The following is a 20439-nucleotide window of genomic DNA, read 5'->3' as shown; positions in this document are numbered from 1 at the left end:
TCCATCTAAGAGTACCTCTCACCATGAAAGAATAAATTACATTTCTGGATGAATCGCCTTTTTGCAAGTCTGCTTGTACAATGTTTCCTTCCCACAAGTTTGTCAGCCTCTAACTGCTACTCATGATTGTGTAAGAACATATCATAATATTAATATGGACCATACAGAAACTGCCCCTATCGGTGTCCCAGGAAATTCTGACTGCCTGCTGCCCCCCCCCCCCCAATCTGGGAAATCAACATGGGCTGTAGAGGGCGCTATCAGGAGTAAAGTTTGTACATTTCCTCGATCGTCATCAGTGCCATTTTGTCCAGACTATGGACGTCCAACTGAAAAGACAACAATGATCATCTTTGCCACGGTAATGACATTATAAAGCGATATACCCCCCCCCCCCCAAAAAAAAGTAAGCCTTTACTATGGAAATGTTCAATCCCTAGCCTTGCTCAAGGCAGTCGAATTATTCACTCCGAAAAAAGATCGCCGCTGTATAAAAACCCACCCGTATCCACTGTGCGTAACATCGCACGACACGATGCCCCCGTACACTATCCGCATGCGGAGGCCGTCAGGCCGTCAGCCTTGTAGGGTCTGTGTTGAAGCCACTGAACTCATTACTATAATAAGCGAAGAGTTCCCACGGTCAGCTCATTACCATAATGCCCGCGAAAGACGAGACATGTTTACATCACACACGAGCATGATAGGGTCCAAAGGTCGTGATAAGGGAAGTGCGTGATTGGACGTCAAAATGAATAATTCATTTGCCTCACATCCTGTGTTGTCTGATAGGTCTGACGAAAGATATATATATTCATGGGCTGCATACTAGCATATCCGAGAGCCCCCCAATTTTTTCCACTAGTGGAATTTTTTCCATACAACACATTAAACCCGGAAGATACAGACCCGACAAGGCTGTCGGCCTGACGGCCTCCGCATGCGGTTAGTGGTACGAGTGCGATGACTTGTGTGTGGACAGTAGTCGTACGATCTAACAGTGCGTATACGGGTGGGTCATGCGGTGTGATCGCATGCACCATGAACAGGGTATACGGGTGGATTTACAGCGACGTCTTTTCGGAGCGAATAATGCGACTGCCTTGAGCAAGGCTCGTACGCTATCGTTTTACCTCAATGTATAGCAGTGTGTGACGTCAGTGCATACAGGTCCATAGAGAATATCTCAAGTGATCTCAAAAATCTATCACAACATTACGTTTTTCTGTATTGTGCAAATTGTTATTTGTTTGTGTTTTGTTGGGTGGTATCGGCGGATACGATGTGACTGAGGCAAACCTATGTCTTAACAAATCAGGGTTTTTTTGTAAATAGGATTTGAAAAACCAATGGCTCGAAGCTGCCCGAGGTATACTTTGGATTCCACAACCGTTAATATGACCTTGTGTTTTTTAATACTACGAGGTAGTCTTGGTTCCAAGACCATTGGTGTTGCGCGGTCACTATGCGCGGCAAAAACTGTACACGCTTGTAATGAACGAACACTAGTGGGCGCTCTGTTTCTCTGATTTAGATCTCACCATGGTGAGCACAGACATGGTGAGATCCGGAAATCAGAGAAACAGAGCGCCCGCTAGCGTTCGTTCATTACAAGCGTGTACAGTTTTTGCTGTGCACAATCGGAACGTTGGTTGTGTGTGACCGCGCAACACCAATGGTCTTGGAACCAAAACTAACTACGAGGTAGATTGGTTGTCATTAGTTTACTGACCACGGTCCAACGTGCCAGTAACCTCTGTATTCACTGAGCTAGAAAATGGAAGAAATAAGCGGGTCTTACCATCTCTGTACTTTCACAAAAGATTGAAAGCTTTTGGAAAATAACCAAAAAAATACCAGCAATATTTTTCCAAGGATCGAGTATATTCTGCGCGTCAACACAACATAAAACATCATCGTTAAATAGGTTGTACAGTGGGCCGATACAGAGAAATTTACGTTCGACTTGCAAGATGGCTTTCGGAAAATAACCAAAAAAATACCAGCAATATTTTTCCAAGGATCGAGTATATTCTGCGCGTCAACACAACATAAAACATCATCGTTTAAATAAGTTCTACAGTGGGCCGCTACAGAGGAATTTACGTTCGACTTGGAAGATGGCGGCTGATTACCGGTGTCTTATGATGAATATCTTTGCTGTACTAATTGCTCTAAGATTGATTGGTAAGTTGATGATTACGTCGAAGTGATAGATCAGCTCGGCAATGTTTTATACAATTATTGGTGTAATATAACCTCTCTCTAAACGTTTATGGGACAATGAGAAAGTCACCACTACATCATGTAGGCCTACATCATATTTTTATGAGCTTTGATATTATGGCGTAATGTACATGTGATGTGGTGTCGGCCGGCACCAGGATCATCTGTAGTTAGTCTTGCAATTGAATATTTCGATTTTATACAATCAACTACCGTATGTGGGCCTATTTGTATATCACACCTGGGGTGGATTGCACCAGTCTATGCGCTATAGCCGGCTAACTTGAAACGCGCTTAGACAGTCTTTAAATATAGACCGATTGCAATAGCGCGGTCTATAATTATAGCCAGTCTTGAATCTTAAGCCTGCTTTGAGCTGGTTATAATGAGTCTTTTTTTTCATTTGTTTTAAGATGGCGCTGAATTTGTTAGTTGGTAGATGATTTGATACAAAGAGCTCTACGATGAGATTGTATTTTAGAAATAGATTACACCTATGAGAGGCATTAGAATGATGATACAGTTTATCGTAAATATATGTTCCCAAGAGTAAAAAATGATACAACTCACAGATTTGATATCCAATGATTTAAACCAAAGCAATAAGAAGAATGCCGTACTGCCAGTGACTGCAGAAGTGCTAAGTATAATGGGACATTTGTTCGTATTGCACTACTTTTCGCCGACTTATCTAAGACCGGCTTTGACTGACTAAGCTAAGACCGTCTAAGAGAGATTAGACCGCTGACTAAGACCGTTTTATTGCAATCCGCCCCAGGTCATTGTATCTTCCATGAAAATTAATGTAACACTACAGTAATACCCGGTATAAAATGCCAAACAGAGCCGGGCGATATTTACGAGAGAGCCTTCGCTATCACCGCGACAGACATAAACGACTTGTCCACAAGTCTAGTTGAGGACCAGTGGCCGACTCGTCAGCAGTAAATACAAACTAAAGGCGTCATAAGTTTATGAATAGTAGCTACTCGTTTTAACTCGAGATGCTAGTCTTAAAGGCAGTGGACACTATTGGCAATTACTCAAAGCTATTATTACCATAAAATCTTTCTTGTTAACGAGTAGTGGGGAGCTGTTGATACATTGTGAGAAACGGCTCCCTCTGAAGTAACGTAGTTTTCGAGAAAGCAGATATTTTCCACGAATTTGATTTCGAGAGTTCAGAACTAGATTTTGAGGTCTCAAAATCAAGCATCTGAAAGCACACATCTTCGTGTGACAAGGGTGTTTTTTCTTTCATTGTTATCTCGCAACTTCGACGACCAATAATGAGCTCAAATTTTCACTGGTTTGTTATTTTATGCATAATATGTTGAGATATACACCAAGTGAGAAGACTTGTAGTTGACAACCAATAGTGTCCAGTGTCTTTAACTCTTTGTGAAATCCACCACCGATGCCTTTTGATTTCTTCAATGGTTTCTCTTGTACAGTGAGTCCAGCCTCAGGAAGTTCTGAGAGGGATGTCTTAGAGCATCTTCTCAGCAATTATGGAACCCACAGTAAAGCGGTCAGACCTGTCCGCAACGCTTCGGACACCGTACATGTGGAACTACGTATTCTTATAGCGCAAATCGTCGATCTTGTGAGTTAATATTCAGTCATTCTTATGTATTTGCTTTTGCTGTCCCTCGCATGTCTCGGGGTATATTTTCTTGTATTTTGATTTGTACTGTTATGGCAAATAAAATAATAATATTAATAATAAGCCCGGTTCATACTTCCTGCAAATGCAAACGCGAGACGAATTTTGACGCGAATAATTCGAAATCTGTTTGAAATGTGCTCAACTGCTGCGAAACATTAGCAGTGTAAACAGGGCTTTGACGTGAACATTCGTATCGCATTATCATTCGTAGGAAGTACGAACCGGAATTTCTGATAGATGGGGCAGGCACCAACACAAAATTCGTAAGCGGGATAGGTGAAAACATAATTACTCAAAGTGTGTTTACTGAGATCGTATACGTTTTGGGTCAATGTCACCAGAATCATATGAGCTGCAAATAATTACAACTCGTACAAATTTCAGCAAAATGTTTGATTAAAGCCCGATTCATACTTCCTGCGAATGCGAATGCGAAGCGAATTTGGCGTGAATTTGACGTCACACCCTCCTTTCGCAACGATTATTCGCAAGGGATAGAGCAGAGGGCAACTGCTGCGAATTGCGCGTTGCGAATTTGTGACGTCAAGATTCGCTTCGCATTCGCATTCGCAGGAAGTATGAACCGGGCTTAAGCCGTTTCATCTATATGTACATGTACATTTAAATGAGATTTTGAACATTTGCAATACTACTATTGATAATTGCCCATAATACTAATAATTATCCGTTTTAGCACTCAAACGAGTCAAACATAAATGTCTCACGAGTCAAATAAGTCTGACGAGTCTCACTTTGTTGTTAACTCAATAGACTGTTATGTTACTCTCTAAATGTAAAACAGTGAAAAACACCACTCTTTACATTTCGAGTTGTCCCTCAAATAGCTCTTTAAAAAGAGTGGTGGTTATTTCACTCTAAGATGGGTTTCACTCCAGGACAGAGTGTATAAAATCATTCAAAAAGATGCAAACTTCAAACTTTGTACATATCAGATTGTTTTTATATAGGCTATTATTTCTAATTGTTTTTAATCCTTTCCTGTAATTAGCGGCTCGTCCGCTGTTGGTTTGGTCAATAAATATAATTATTATTAAAAGAGTGGAAGGTCACTCGAAAAAAAGAATTGTTCCTCATAGGGCTCCTCAAAGAGCGGTTTTCTTTTCACTCTTGTCCTACTCATGTTTATCCATTGGCATCACAATATCGCGTCATAGGTGGCCTTTAAAGGAACACGTTGCCTTGGATCGGTCGAGTTGGTCTTTGAAAAGCGTTTGTAACCGTTTTTTATAAAATGCATATTAGTAGAAATATGTTGTAAAAGTAGAATACAATGATCCACACAAATATGCCTCGAAATTGCGTGGTTTTCCTTTTACCTCGTCGACTAACACGTCGGCCATTTATGGGGGTCAAAATTTTGACTCCCATAAATGGCCGACCATGTTAGTTCGCACAGTAGAAGGAAAACCACGCAATTTCGAGGCAAACTTGTGTGGATCATTGTATTCTACTTTTAAAACATCTTTCCAACCATATGCATTTTATAAAAAACGGTTACAAACGCTTTTGTTTTGACCAACTCGTCCGATCCAAGGCAACGTGTTCCTTTAATGTGACGGTTGTATTTGACATGTACTGGTACCAGTGGCGTAACTAGACATTTTCATTTGGTGGGGCAAGTGGGGGCAAAGATTAAATTTGGGGGGGCCAAAGAAGTGCAAGATTATTATTAAATATGTTAACTGATATATAGTTGATACACACCAATGCAGTTCTAAAACAGTCTATAGTCAGCATGTAACAAAAGATTGCGAAAACAACAAAATCTTAGAGAACATGTCGTTTTGTATAAGATAAAACTTTTTGACTGTATAAAAGGATTAAATTACCAACTGTGGTCAACAAGTACCAATTTAGAGTTGTACACGGTATTCTCAACTAGGCTTTGTGGGTGTGTAAATACCCAAAACATAATAATATTAGGCCAAGTAAAAATAGAAAAATAGAAATGTTTAGCGTCCCCGCCCGCTTCCTTTTTACAGGACACCTCTTTTTTTTCTTAAGTTTTTTCATGCACATTTTTTTTTTCTTTTTTTTTTTGAAAAAGGGTTACTTTAAATGATCTCAGCAAAAAAAAGTTAAAAATCTGAATGTCTTGTCTGAATGCCTTGACCAAACTGTTTCATTAATGTTTTGTGTATTTCAGCAGCAGAAAAAACCAGTTGATATTTGACATTCATGGCGACCATCTTGAAATAAAAAATAAAAAGCCCCTCCTCCTTCCTTATTTTTGAGAAACCCAGACACTAAACATGTTTCTTTTTTTACTCGGCCTTATTGTAACAAGTGTAAGCCAAAAATACAGGATCGAAATTGTGGGTGTTTAATAATCACATTTTAGTTACGAAACGGATATTTAAAAATAATAGGCCTACCTCTCAATTGCACCGCTTGCTTCAAAGGAGAAGAAATGGTCTAAGCAACCTTTTTCGCTGGCCATTTTTGTGCTGTAGTAAATTTCTCTGTAGTGCATCTGACCATGGAGGTAGAAATTTCTACCTCCATGATCTGACTTTGTGTTTACGGAGCTATTGGTCTGCGTTCAGACCACCACGTATTTAACAGAACTTTGTCACATCCTGTACTCTCTGTAACCGCAAAACCACAACAAACATTTACCGCCAATACGATCGCGCGCGCGTTTCCACGCATTTTTCATGTTATAGTCCACATAGGGCCTACTGATAATGAATAAAAGTTTTCCGTTTTACGGCAGCATTTTATGCAGCCTTAAACGATTTATATATAAGGCCTATAAGAATATACTTATCTCTGATTTCATATGGGGGGGGCAAGAGGGGGGGGGCAAGGGTTCTGAGCGGGGGGGGGGGGGGGCGCCGGCCCCCCCTGCCCCCCCTCTGGTTACGCCACTGACTGGTACAGCCGTCGATTTCACAAAGAGTTAGGACTCGTCTTATCTCGAGTTAGGACGAGTAACTCGTCATAACTTAGGATTAATCTTAAGGTCTGCGTGCTACAGTGCAGGGTTGGGACTCGTCCTAAGTCCTATAAAGGTTAATCTTAAGTTAGGAAGAGTATTGTGAAATCGACGGCTGGATTCTCATCAGTCAGCGTACTGTTTGGATTGAACATTTGATGGTGACTGTACTATACAGACCGAGCCAAGCACACCTTGAGACGCTGGCAGTGTTGTAAACAAAGATATGGACAAACCCTTGCTTTTTAAAACTTTGTTTTTGTAGAGAAGGTGTCTTTCTCAACGATTTACCCTGTTTGACAGCATGACGGCGCAGACAATGAAACTGTTGCCTGTTTATAAAACGTGTTAAATCAACAAGATTTTGTCGATAGAATTTCAGATTAAGTTTCTGTTTTAAGTTTAAAAAAGTTTAACACATATGCTCTGCATCATTTTGTAAAGCTGTCTAGTCGGAGATTGAGGCAGACACCTCCACATAACAAGTTTTTCAAAAGAAAAACAGTTATTTTATGTCACGTGCGCTGTCCAAAACCTTACGCTTCCCGAGTCCCATTGCCGCAGCGATGGCGGCACAGCACACCCCTGATAAATTATTGTTTGCAGAATTAGAAGTGTTATTCAATAGCCCGTGTTTGTTTGTCATATTTACCTCCACAGGACGAGCCTAAACAGCAGTTGACTGTCAACACGTGGCAAAAAATGGTAAGCAATAATTATACCAAAATGTGGTTGCGTTTTTGAGATAATATCGCCGAAAATTCTGAGTGATATGTCCATACACGCAGGAAGAATAATCCCTAGATAGGAACACTCTGAGAAACGTTACGCTGTAACGCTTCTCGGATTCAGATTTGGGGGCATAGCCTACCGACTTTTATCATTTTGCAGAACCATGTTACATCCAAGTGAAAGTTTCTCAAAATGTTTTATACTATCAAACGCTGTTGTATGAAGCCATCTTACCAAATGATTTTGCTGTCAGTAATTTTAAGAGTGGCTACACCAAACGTAGGCCTAAATACCTTCCCTTTTAGTAAAAAAGAAAACGTATAAATTTGTTTTAAATGTACAATAGTTTGGAATTGGAATAAAAGTAACGTTTTACGATAGGCCAAATTAGTTAATCTTAAAATTGTTTGTAGCAACTTTCTATCCTTCAGTGCTGTGCAATTTGAGCGATTTTTTTTTTTAAATAAACAAAACATAACACTATTCGTTACTCTCTTTTCAAATTTAGTCGTGGAAAGACGAGTACATGGTCTGGAATCCTGACGACTACGGTGGACTAGACGTGATACACGCCCTTCCATCCCAAATATGGAACCAAACATCATATTGGTTGAAAAGTAAGTCAGATACTCTATAGGCTGCTTGAGATTAGATGGTTGGATGTGCACAACGTCCCACCATAATTTTACTAATCGCATTTTGTTGTTTTTCGATTCTTATGATATTGGCACCAGTAGTTTGTAATAAAATAAAACAATTCGTAACAGTGACATTTCATGATATCATTATTATGCTCAAATGAAAACCCGGACTAAAACCAAAATGTTCAGTTTTATAGGTAAGTTTTTTTGCGAAGTGAACAATGTGTCGGGGTATCATCGAGCAGGAATGTTCAGTCCATTGTCAATGAAACTGCCGTCTTAGTTCATAGCTCTCATTACCCGTTTGATGTTTTATTTGATTGTGTATGAGTTCTGTCCTTTAAAGGAACACGTTGCCTTGGATTGGACGAGTTGGTCTATACAAAAGCGTTTGTACCCGTTTGTTATGAAATGCATATGGGTAGAAAGATGCTGTAAAAGTAGAATACAATGATCCACACAAGTTTGCCTCGAAATTGCGTGGTTTTCCTTTTACTGTGCGAACAAACACGGTCGGCCATTTATGGGAGTCAAAAATTTGACTCCCATAAATCGCCGACCGTGTTAGTCGACGAGGTAAAAGAAAAACCGTGCAATTTTGAGGCATGTTTGTGTGGATCATTGTATTCTACTCTTACAGCATCTTTCTACCGATATGCATATTACAACAAACGCTTTTGAAAGACCAACTCGACCGATCCAAGGCAACGTGTTCCTTTAATCTGTGTAACGTTGTAATAATTGTTTTAGCTATTAATTTATTCTTATGTGCCATGGAAACTAAATTACATATATTTATGATGCAGACAATAAAATGCTTGATTTCTAAATTCGAATTTTAATTCTTGAATGTGCTGTCGAACATTGTTTCTTGTGTCCGTTGAGAACAATCGGCAAAACGTTTCTGCTGTTGATGCATGCCATTCCTCTCAGTGGTGCATTCTATTCTTGCTTTCTACTTTATGGTATCTGAGACTAACTTCCTATTGATGTTGTTACATTTCCAGCGTGGATTTCTACTTTTCGAACTATAACGAAGATGTGGTACTGATCATTGCCGCAGACGGTAGTGTGATTTGGTACACGCTGACCATGTTGCGAGTCTCGTGCAAAATACACACCCGACTTTTCCCGTTCGACGTCCAACAGTGCACGCTGACCTTTATGTCTTGGGCATACGACATGCCATCCCTGGATCTCACCTTCGTCGATGACGATGATTCCAACCAGAGAATATTCAATGAAAATGGTGTCTGGCGATTCGTCAATTTGGACTTTAAGCGTGTGGAAAAGAAGTATGTCTGTTGCAAACACCCCTATACTCAAGTCATCTATACGCTAACATTGAAGAGACAGTCTGAGTTCTACATCTATAGCATGCTAATACCGTCTGTATTGCTGACTGTTATCACGTTGATGGTCCTCGCCATTCCCCCCGAGTCGGGTGAGAAAGTTGCTCTCGGCATCACCAATCTGTTGGCGTTTATACTCTTCCAGCAGCTCATTTCTGACAACATGCCACCACAGGGTGACGAAATACCCGTAATTAGTAAGTCTTAATAATTTATCAATGCAATATTGCTTTATAAAATATTTTGTTACCCGTCCTAAAAAAAAACTAAAAGCCCTGTCCAACTTTTGACTGATGCAAATGTGCTGTGAAGCGTATTGTGGAAAAAGGAACCACCATGCTTAATAGTTTGCTTCGAACCTAATTGTTTCCCAAAATGCGCGTCAAAATGTGAAAGTATTGGTTTTGTTAAGTTTCTTTTTTGATTGCCTGGAAATGGTTGCCTGATTGCTCCCTCCGACATTGTCTTTACTAACCACAACATTATATTTGTTTGTAAATTACAGCCACATATCTCTTCAGTATGGTGATACTGGGCGTTGCATCCATCATAGAAACCGTGTTTGTGCTCAGGTTGTTCCATAAACCTGAAGACGAACCCATACCAAAAGCATACGTTCGATTCTCTTCATTTATAAGGCTTCGGAAGAGCACCATGACGTGGAAGTTGGTCGCCAAGGCAGTCGACAAATTCATGTTTATTGTGTTTTTAATGGCAGCTAGTGTGATGGTGTTGATTTCTTATCTTCTTCTTTTAACTGGCCATGTCGAGGGACAAGAACATATTCAGTAAAATATTTTGTTGTGAAAACGATAATTTTGGCTATCGCCTACTTTTTGTAAAAATCTGTGTGGTTTGCTCTGTACATAATGTGGTAAAAATCATGTCCTTATACAGTAACATTTGTCAAGCAAGGTTGTAATGACCCTGTCAGATGGTGGACAGTTCGTATTACGTTTCTGTCATTGAAGCGGCTCGTAACGCGTCTACGACTCCCATCACAATAATGCTGGCTCCTATAGTCGCAACAACAACAAAAGTGCAGGTGGGGTTAGGACGTGCCAGTCTTTACTGTATGACCGTGACAAACATTTAACGACTTGTCCATCACCGGGCTGAAATGCATAGTTTGTACTATTCATAACGTAATGCTATGTAATCGCTTTGATACTTTTTGTTATGATTTTGCTCAATGGTATTGTCTCATAGGAACATGTCATTGGGGTCGCGTTGAATTTACCTCGTTTACTATTCATCTTTGTGGCAAAAGTTGGCAATGACAGTGGCATTGATGACTCTTGTATCCAAGACAATGACGACAATAGTGAACAGTATCTATCAAACACTGAGATTTGGGGTAAACAACTTTGCAACAAGTGTATATAACTCATCTCTACTTTATAAAATAAAATTGTATTTACTTATAGGCTATCTTTAAAGGCAATGGACACTATTGGTAATTGTCAAAGACCAGTCTTCTCACTTGCTGTATCTCAACATCTATACAAACCTGGGAAAATTTGAGCTTAATTGGTCATCAAACTTGCGAGATAAATTGAAAGAAAAAAACACCCTTGTCACACGAAGTTGTGTGCGTTAAGATGGTTGATTTCGAGACCTCAAGTTCTAAATCTGAGGTCTCGAAATCAAATTCATGGAAATTACTTCTTTCTCAAAAACTATGGCACTTCAGAGGGAGCCGTTTCTCACAATGTTTTATACCGTCAACCTCTCCCCATTACTCGTCACCAAGAAAGGTTTACTGCTAATAATTATTTTGAGTAATTACCAATAGTGTCCACTGCCTTTAAACAAAAAGGTTTCAAGATTTTATTTGTTATATACGTGCTTTTTACTTCTTTTTTATGTTACTCTGGTATGTGACCTATACACCTGGTTGAATGAGTTTAAACCATTTCTTTTAATTATATATATTTACAAAAAAAGTAAAAAACATTGAAGCTGGAACTACTTCTGCAGTGAGTTATCCACAGCGTTATATTTAGTGTTGTAAATATTAACTTCACCTAACTTTTAACTAACCTATATATATTTTCATTGAAACAAACAACGCCGATTGGCATAGACGGCCGGTTGTTTAAAACGCTACCTCGTGTTTACAGATGTTGTTTTATCAAATTCAATAGTTCCTGCAAACTTTCAATTTAAGAAAATACCTCCTATGATTGGTCGTTCAACACTGTTTGAGTATTGTTCGTGTGTAAACATTGTTATAAGAACAGCTATCTGTTTTTGTTTTGCATTTATGGCTTTCCATATTTTTGCAACCTCGGTTGGCTAAAACTTGGGCAGTGACGTTGCAATAGAAAGGTCTATACGCAGTCTAAGGCCCTATCCGAATCGGCGGCTACGGCTACGGCTGTTGCTAAGGCATCCTATACCTCAACGCATGATGACATGGAACTCTAGCCATAGCCATGGCTGTAGCCGCTAATTCGGACAAGCCCTTCCAGTGTCATCAAATCGTATAAACAAAATGTCTTCCCACTGTCATCTTCAATGTAAGACTTTGAAACGCTAAGGGGGGGCATCAGACTTACCATGGCCCAATTTCATGGCTCTGCTTACCGCCGAATTCTGCACTTACGATCACGATTTCCCGCTTACGTGCAAGCGCCTAATTTCTGCGCTAGCCTGGCCTTGTAAGCGTAGAATACCTATTATTATGTGAAGTACGCACGCGCAGAAGCCAAAATTCGCCACTAACCCGTGAAATACGCTTGCCGTAAGCACAAAATTCCCTGCTTCCGTAAGCGCCGATTCTGTGCTTACGGTAAGCAGAGCCATGAAATTGGGCCCAGGTTATGTTCACATGATTGTTTACGTTGTTCTGAGCTTGCGCACACAAGAACAATGGATTTACCTGATAAGTATGCTGCCACCTAGCGTCCAAAAGGTCCAACATTAGCCTAATCATAATAACAAAATATCTTCATCTGAAGAAATTCGTATGTAACGTGTATTGATAGTTTATTTCTACGCAAGGTATCTATTTGTAATAAAGGCTCGTATATTCTATTACAGTGCGTCAGTTCTCTTTCTTGCAAACTAGACAATACTACAAAACAACATATTGAACACTATACCATAATTCTTTTGACAAACTGCGGTCATCGAAATCTGCATTGCTAAAACACGGTATTATAAAACGATTAATTACAGTCCATACAGTTCGAGTGAAAAATTCCTAAGTAATTTCAGCCATTTATATTTATATTGCAATTTGTATAAATCTTTTTGTGTAAGTATAAAATGTTTTTTTATATTCGGGAAATGTGCAACATTAATAAAATTTGTCACCACCCTTTTTCGGAGGACTTGTTTCATATTCGGTGGTACCGTCCAGCTCGATTTCTTTCCTTTTCCATCCGATCCAGTACTTTTTTCTCTTGCTCCTTTTGCTGAAAGTAATCAAGAAATGTATAGGGGTTAATTAAAACCATACGTCGTAGTTTTAATTAATCCGGGCAGACCATTGTATAACTATCTTCTAAGAAGAAGTTCAATGGTTCTGAAAGTGGCCGGTTGGTGCCCACCAAGTGCGTTTTTGTCGTCATCACGAGACTCAGTGAATATGAATCGTTTATGATCACAGGAAGTATACAACAATATCACCACTACCTCAAATTATATACTTTGTGGGTAATATTAGAAAACAAAATCTTGAAGTTCAAAAATTTCAAAATGTTTAAATTGTGCTGTTTTTTTCAACAAATTTTTCTTGGATAATAAATTAAGAATCTGGTACAAAAACCCTGCCGAAAGAGGAGGAAATCGAATTTTCCATCCCTTTTAGCTCAAATCAAGCCAAAAGTTGTTTTCCCTCCTTAGCTGATCGAACCAAGTTTTAGTGAACTACACATAATTCGTTGTCTTTCTCCATCAAGAAAGTACAGTTTAAACGCTCCCTACAAAGTGTTGTCTCATGTCTGCATTGGCCCTTGCTCTCACCATTTCGGCCCCGAAATAGATGCGCCACACTGCCGCGTATATAGCAAGAAAGTCAGAGGGTAGTTTTTGTGGATGAGGTTAAACACGTTTGGAATCTAATAACAATTCAACCACTGAACTATAAAGATTGACAAACCTGTCTAAGCTGTTTCTGCCTCTCGGCAATCAGCTCTTCTTTATTCAGAACCCTTCGCTGTCCCCTAATCTTCTCCTCCTTCTTGAGATGCCATGCAATAAGGCTGCTGGTAATTGCCGAGACAGTGCTGAACGCACAGGAGACGGCCGCTGATGCCAAGGCAACCATCACCGTGGTATCCAAGGTCTCCTTGATGAAAGTTTGCCCGTCCGTGGTGTGATCTACGAGGCCGAGCCGTAACAGTTGAATACAGATGCAACACACGATTACACTCACGACTGAGGCGGCGGTGAAGCACAGAATCTGTTAGGAATTGGTCAAATTGGGAAAGAACGGGCTTAGAATACTGAAACTATAAAATCAACAAACGACGAATGATGATCTGATCCACCCGGACACATTTGCATATGCAGTTGTGTCCGCCCCCGTGCAAAACCGCCCTTGCAGTAAATTAAACGCCCTTGGTCGACGGAACATGTTCGCCATTTTTTACAAGCTAAGTGCATGTCATGAATGACATGGGAAATGTTCGGCCGTTGGGTATCCGCTCCAATCATAAAATACGTGAATTATTCATGCTGCATAATACGTAGGTTCAGTGCTTGCACGATCGCTTACGCACGCACATGTACTGTCATGTACATGTCCACCGGACGGTTCTTGCATAGCCCCGGACACGATTGCATATACAAAAGTGTCCGGAGCGGACAGTATTGCATGGCGGACACAATTGCATCTGACACATGTACTGTCTCCTTCCTGTGAAGCTTATGGCAATGCAAATATGAGAGGCCCTTCATATTGAAATCATTGAATCGGATTATGGATTGAGGACACCTTAGTGGGACCAAGTCCTTCGGAGGTTGAACGTAAAGTACGAAAGAATGTGCTGGTGGGCTAATGGTATCTCAAGATTATCATTATGTTAAAGCATACCGGAATGCGTTTAGCTCGTCATTTCGGCAGTACTTTTTTTTGTGACAGGCACTTCATATTCAAGTTATTGATTCGAATAATGGATTGAGAACATCCTTGGGGAGGTCCTTCGGAGGTTTAATGTGAGGTGCGAGTGCCGAATGGTCTGTCTGATATCTCAAGTTTAATCATCATGTAAAAGCATACCGGAATACGTTTATGGTCACAAAGTCATTGCGTCAATGACCTTCCCTAAGGTAATGTGTCTTAGACAAGAACTTCCACTTGTTTCTGGCGGTTCGTATTTACTTTTCCATTATGCAGTTGCGTCAAGTACGCACTTTACATGAACTTAGAATTTGTCTTAAAGAGAAGGTATACGGGAATAACAACTATTGGTAAGAATCCTTCAACAACTTTAGATGGTATTTTGAGAAACATATACATGTATAACAAAATAATCTGGTTATGCAAAAGTATATCAGTTTTTATGCGACAAAATGTGAATCTGAGTAGCGGATGTTACTGTCCGTAACGCTTCTCAGCAGAGTGTGTATTCATATTCGGGAATATTCTTCCTAAGAGTGATGGACGTATTCTCTCAAAAAAGTCGACGATATCTAAAAGAAAACCGTGACTAATGTAGTTTTATAGTATAAGATGATATATACATAGGAGTATAAACTAACTGTTTCAAAATCAAAAGGTATGCTTTGCCTGTGAGCTGAGGTACATGTTAAGAATTGTTCACTCTTATCGCAACAGGGGAATCCATTGGCAAAAAGCAGTGACACTGAGCGGTTAATACATACCGAATATGCTGTCTTGTGTTTCGCTGATGCAATTCCAAATGCTCCACAAACAACAACCTAATACACAAAGGTATGAGCAACAAACATCATGAGTTTGAAAAACTTGTTTGGAAGTTTACAATTGAACACAACTTAATACAATGTGGTGTTAAAGGTGTAGGATCATAATTTTGTAATGACCCTGAAAAATATGTATAATTTTTATCCGAAGTTTTATAAAACACAACGGTAAATATGCATCCCGCCAATTTATTTGTTCTGAAGTTGTCTCCTTTTGGTTAGAAATCAATATAAAGGTATTTAGGCAAATATGAATCACTAAAATTTTGTGATTATCCGTTTGTGATTGCTGCAGTACAAGAGAGGCAGTTGGTATACACATAACCGGATGGATTCGACGTTAAGTATAGGCCAGCATGACAACTTTTTGCTGTTCTCTTAACAATAGTCAATGTATGCAGCTGAATCTCTCACATGTGGATTTTGTTGTATATTTCTTGATAATAATTGGTTTACAGATTTTGTTGATAAAGGTCCAAAAACCAAGATATGATAATTTCTTTAAAAGGCATCATCAACAATCAGACCACTAAGAATGTAGGCGGCAAAAATGGGGCACATGGCATTAGGAATTAGGAATGTCACAAGATGAGTGAACACAATAAAACTCACGCTCATTTTGGACCCCCCATAGGTTACAGGGTTGGCACCTTTAATAAGGGGTTAAACAACGCCACTAAACTGCGGTTTTGTCTACATCAATTGCAAGTATTTTGTTTTCAAATTAATGCTCATGGTTGAGCAATGTTCATGATGTGATGTTGCCCCAGATGTTCTCCAATTAATTGGACCCGGGGCAATTCCATTAAAAGCACTATTGAATAATATCATTTTGTCGCCCTTACAATGACGCTTCAGGGAGCTTTGTTTGATAATACATGGTGATCATTGCAGTATAAGTTCACATGGTACATGAACACTGTACGTCCACAGATGATGCTGTACTGCAGGTTTATTCTGTTCCAAGGTTTCGTCACACCCCAAGAACACCTTTTCAGTATTAACATAACACCCGAGTTTGAGACAAAAGTACGTCTATGTTATTAAAAAGCTAACACGTATAATAATAGACTCGATCCAAGTCCCGTTCTCGTGCGAGAGGTCCCTATTTGGGGGAATTTTCTGATGATTAGGCGATGGGACTGAAAAATAAACAGGACTGGGACTTGAGTCAAGTCTGTTATAGTAATAACTTACGCAACCACCGCTCCAGATAGGCGCCACAGTATAGGCAAGCCACGTTGATGGCGCCCGTCCAAAGAGAATGATACCTGCCCCAGCACTCACACCACCGAGGATGAAGTGGGGCAATGCAAGGATGACGAGGAAGCACGTGATAACCCTCATACTAGGGCCTCTCTCCTTCTGAGGGGGCTGGGCGCCTTCTTCTTCTGATGTTATTTGGGAAACAGCAGGCTGTTCCTCGGCAGATGTGGTGCATTTGGTGTCTGTAGTCATTGCGGGGTCGTATGTTACTCGGTCTTTTACTTGGTTGGTTAATCTGCTGATGAATAGGGCACATAAAGCTTGAATTTAGAAAAAAAATTACTGGTTATGAATAATTGTAATAAAGGAGCATGAATATTTGCATTAGCCATACACAGTCGTGGTACATCATTTTGAAATTACAATGTGTCTGTTCTTCTGAGAGACAAGAGCGGTTTTCAAGGGGTGGGTTTACACATCAAACAAGCAAAAAATTCAACAAAGATAAAACAACTTGAAGACCTAATGTTTAGTAAATATCAAATACTATAGTTTAAAATCGGCCAAGCACTCAGTTAGCAACAACAATAAGCATCACATATTTACAAAATGTAATTACAAAGACAGACATTGACAAATAATGCTTATTATGGTTCAAATAAATTATGAATTGCATGTATTCTTAAACCCACTATGGTAAACAGTCACGAGATCAAAACAATAGTTTTCAATTACAATTGGTCTAAACGAACATTCTGAGAAAAATTCCTCTAAATTCCTTGGTAAACATGGTTAAAACAACTTGTTTTGTATGGATTTCGTGAGCCTTACAAACATGTTTCTCTGGAGGTGCTGGCCACGCTATATCATCGGTATTTTTTTTTAGATTAAAACAAATTACACTAATATTTTTACCAGAACTCTGTCTTTAAACCCAAGCACAATCTTGTTATAGGTTTTGTATTCTATCTTGACCTTTAAGGTAGCGACTGCACAGGCTATAAATACATCTGACAACGAATTTCACTCTACCGCGAGACGCGGTCGCTCGAGTTTATTTAATTTCAGTCCGACCTCCATGCGTAGGCAGCACATGCCCGTGTGCAGTGCGTTTACCCAACGGTGGAAATTAAACGATTCTTGCACTGCAGAAAGTGTGTGTTAATAATTGATATAACCAGATTTTGTTTTCTCGATTCTGTTTGTTATAATATGACTGTGTGAATAAGATGTTATGATGCATTCTAGTAAATTAAGACAATGGCCGATGCAGTGCGATAATCTTCACTTATGAAGCAGAATTATTTGTTGTGGAAATTTTTTGTTGTGGAAAAATGATTGCACTGCAGAAAGTGTGTGTAAATAATTGATTTAACCAGATTTTGTTTTCTCGATTCTGTTTGTTATAATATGACTGTGTAAATAAGGTGTTATGAAACATCATCAGAATAGTAAATAAGGACAATGGCCGATGCAATTATCTGTCGTGGAAATTAAGTGATTCTTGCATTGTAGAAGTGTGTGTAAATAATTGGTATAACCCGATGTTATTTTACTCAATTCTGTTTGTTGTATGACTGGGTGAATTATTGTGATACATCACAGTAAATAAGGACAATGGCTCGTGCAATTATCGTCACCCCAACACAACAACCCCATGTGTATAGCTATCATGTGTGTGTGAATTGGTTAACTCCAGAGCGTAATACAACACTGTTCACCGTGTCAGGTTCAATCGATTACAACGGACTATTGCTATTTCTAGCTGTGAATAAATAATTAATTTTGGCAGTGTCTAATAGAGTTGATGATTGTATCATGGAGGACGTAAATTATTGTATGAAGAAGATTCAATTTCAAAATTTTGATTATTCAGGATGTTAAGTGCAGATATTCAACAACAAAGAAATAATTGTTTAAAATGTCAAGTGAAATATGATGCTCCAAGTTATCAATATTTTATATACAGTGAACGAATGTATGACCTTGTGGCTAGAAACTGGTTTCACATGATAGCCGTCCAAGAATAAAGCATTTTAATCTTTGTAGAATAGAGGGTTCAACAAGAATATCTTTAACAACTGACAAGATGTAGGCATCAATAATGATCGTTTGCTATTCAGCAATTCAAACCTGTAATAAACCAAAGATTTTGTTTCACTTCAGATTTAAGAAAAAAAGGTGTGAATCGTTTTTTTTAATCTGTCATTTTATGTGACACGTTGCTATAATATTTTGTTTAAAGCCATTGAACACCTTCGGTACAGAAAAAAAACTACTGCTCACAGATTTACAAATAACTTACAGGGTTTACAGAAGGTAATGGTTAAAGACTTCTCTTGAAATATTTTTCCATGAAATGCTTAACTTTTTGAGAAAACATTAAAACATTATCAATTCTCGATATCGATAATTACGGATTTGTTTTAAACACATGTCATGACACGGCGAAACGTGCGGAAACAAGGATGGGTTTTCCCGTTGTTTTCTCCCGACTCCGATGATCGATTGAGCCTAAATTTCCAACGGTTTGTTATTTTACATAGAAGTTGTGATATACGAAGTGTGGGCCTTGGACAAAACTGTTTACCGAAAGTGTCCAATGGCTTTAACTTAGCTTTATCAACATTACATAATGATATTAATAAGTGTTGCCTTCCCGCAAAAAAAACACATCTTTGGGATGTAGTATACACAACTTATTTTTCAAACAATATTTCCATTGCTGGCCCAACGTTATTATATATCCAGTTATGTACGAGCCTAATAGCCGATGTGTAAATAAACCAGTGCTATCTCACTCAGCGTAATTGTGATTATCACAAGATTTTTCCTCCATGCTTCAAAAGAGTATCATGCAGATACAGAACCATAAGTCATTTGTAGATATGGTGAACACATTGCTATTTCGGGGGTAAACTTGTTTATACACCCAAACATCGCAGTGTATTCCTATTGTATAGTGTCACCATATTTTAAAAGATGGAGGTAAAAATATATTTCTACCTCCATGGTATAGCATAATAGTAGTGCAACCTTCAAAACATAACACCAGTGGTATCTTCCTTTTCAGTAGACAGTAATAATATTATAGGTCTATATTCAATGAATATAACATAAATGAAATTGACATTGGGTGAAGTAACTGTACTTGCCTGCAATGCACACTATCTCCTCAGCTGATGTTATTGCTCCTATAGTTGATGTTATATTAAAGATGCAATGGATACCGATGTTGTGTATCTTCACCCCAACATGCAGTCTACTACACGGCTATGTTGATGATGCTGTGAATCGCGAGCTGATCATCCAGTTATCGTTGTAGAGACTGTAGACCATGCACAGCTTATTATCAATGCAGTTATTGCGCGAGTTCGACCGTGGACGGTTTGGATGTCGCCTCGTGTCCGTGCAATTCCCGCCTCACACAACTGATCTACGCGGGAAGGACTCAGCGCATTTCCGCCGCCGTGTGTAGCAGTAGTGAGTACGAAGAGGGGTGCAATGGCGACAGCGCATGTAATATTATTATTGTCCGATGATGATGACGTAGGCCCTACGGGGCTCTCCATCTTTGCCGCCGACTGCGCGCATCGCAGCCGACGACTATTTTGTTTTTTATTCAACCGAGTTCTTTTTTAACAAATAATACCAGAAAAAGAAATTATTTAATATGGCGATATACGCAGTATTAGTATTTATTTTATTTTAAATGTAAATAAACCAGGAACATTATGTGAAACAGCATTTGTGAGCACC

At 39.2% G+C, this 20439-nt stretch overlaps 1 protein-coding gene and 1 pseudogene across 1 annotated transcript; one reads left to right on the top strand and one right to left on the bottom strand.

Annotated features, from left to right (window-relative positions):
* The first annotated feature begins 1984 nt into the window (after positions 1-1984).
* On the top strand, positions 1985-12618 carry LOC139939403 (neuronal acetylcholine receptor subunit alpha-10-like; annotated as a pseudogene).
* A 156-nt stretch (positions 12619-12774) lies between these two features.
* LOC139939449 (uncharacterized) lies at positions 12775-20137 on the bottom strand. Its single transcript, XM_071935419.1, has 5 exons — positions 19836-20137; positions 16672-16975; positions 15415-15471; positions 13688-13990; positions 12775-13001 (listed from the first exon to the last, which is right to left on the bottom strand). The coding sequence occupies exons 2-5, from the start codon at positions 16930-16932 to the stop codon at positions 12924-12926; spliced, it is 699 nt and encodes a 232-aa protein (XP_071791520.1). The 5' UTR covers positions 16933-16975; positions 19836-20137; the 3' UTR covers positions 12775-12923.
* Between the last annotated feature and the right edge of the window lie 302 nt (positions 20138-20439).

The sequence above is a fragment of the Asterias amurensis genome, chromosome 1 (assembly GCF_032118995.1).
Source record: "Asterias amurensis chromosome 1, ASM3211899v1".
NCBI classification, from domain to species: Eukaryota; Metazoa; Echinodermata; class Asteroidea; order Forcipulatida; family Asteriidae; genus Asterias; species Asterias amurensis.
This window is presented reverse-complemented; position numbering and strand designations above follow the sequence as displayed.

What these genes read in the sequence shown, in the direction of transcription:
- LOC139939449 (XM_071935419.1), bottom strand. Translation starts at nt 16,932, where the DNA reads ATGACTACAGACACCAAATGCACCACATCTGCCGAGGAACAGCCTGCT. An exon ending in CTATCTGGAGCGGTGGTTGC is followed by an intron (nt 15,472 to 16,671) that starts GTAAGTTATTAC and finishes TTTGTGTATTAG; the next exon opens with GTTGTTGTTTGTGGAGCATT. An exon ending in AACACAAGACAGCATATTCG is followed by an intron (nt 13,991 to 15,414) that starts GTATGTATTAAC and finishes AATTCCTAACAG; the next exon opens with ATTCTGTGCTTCACCGCCGC.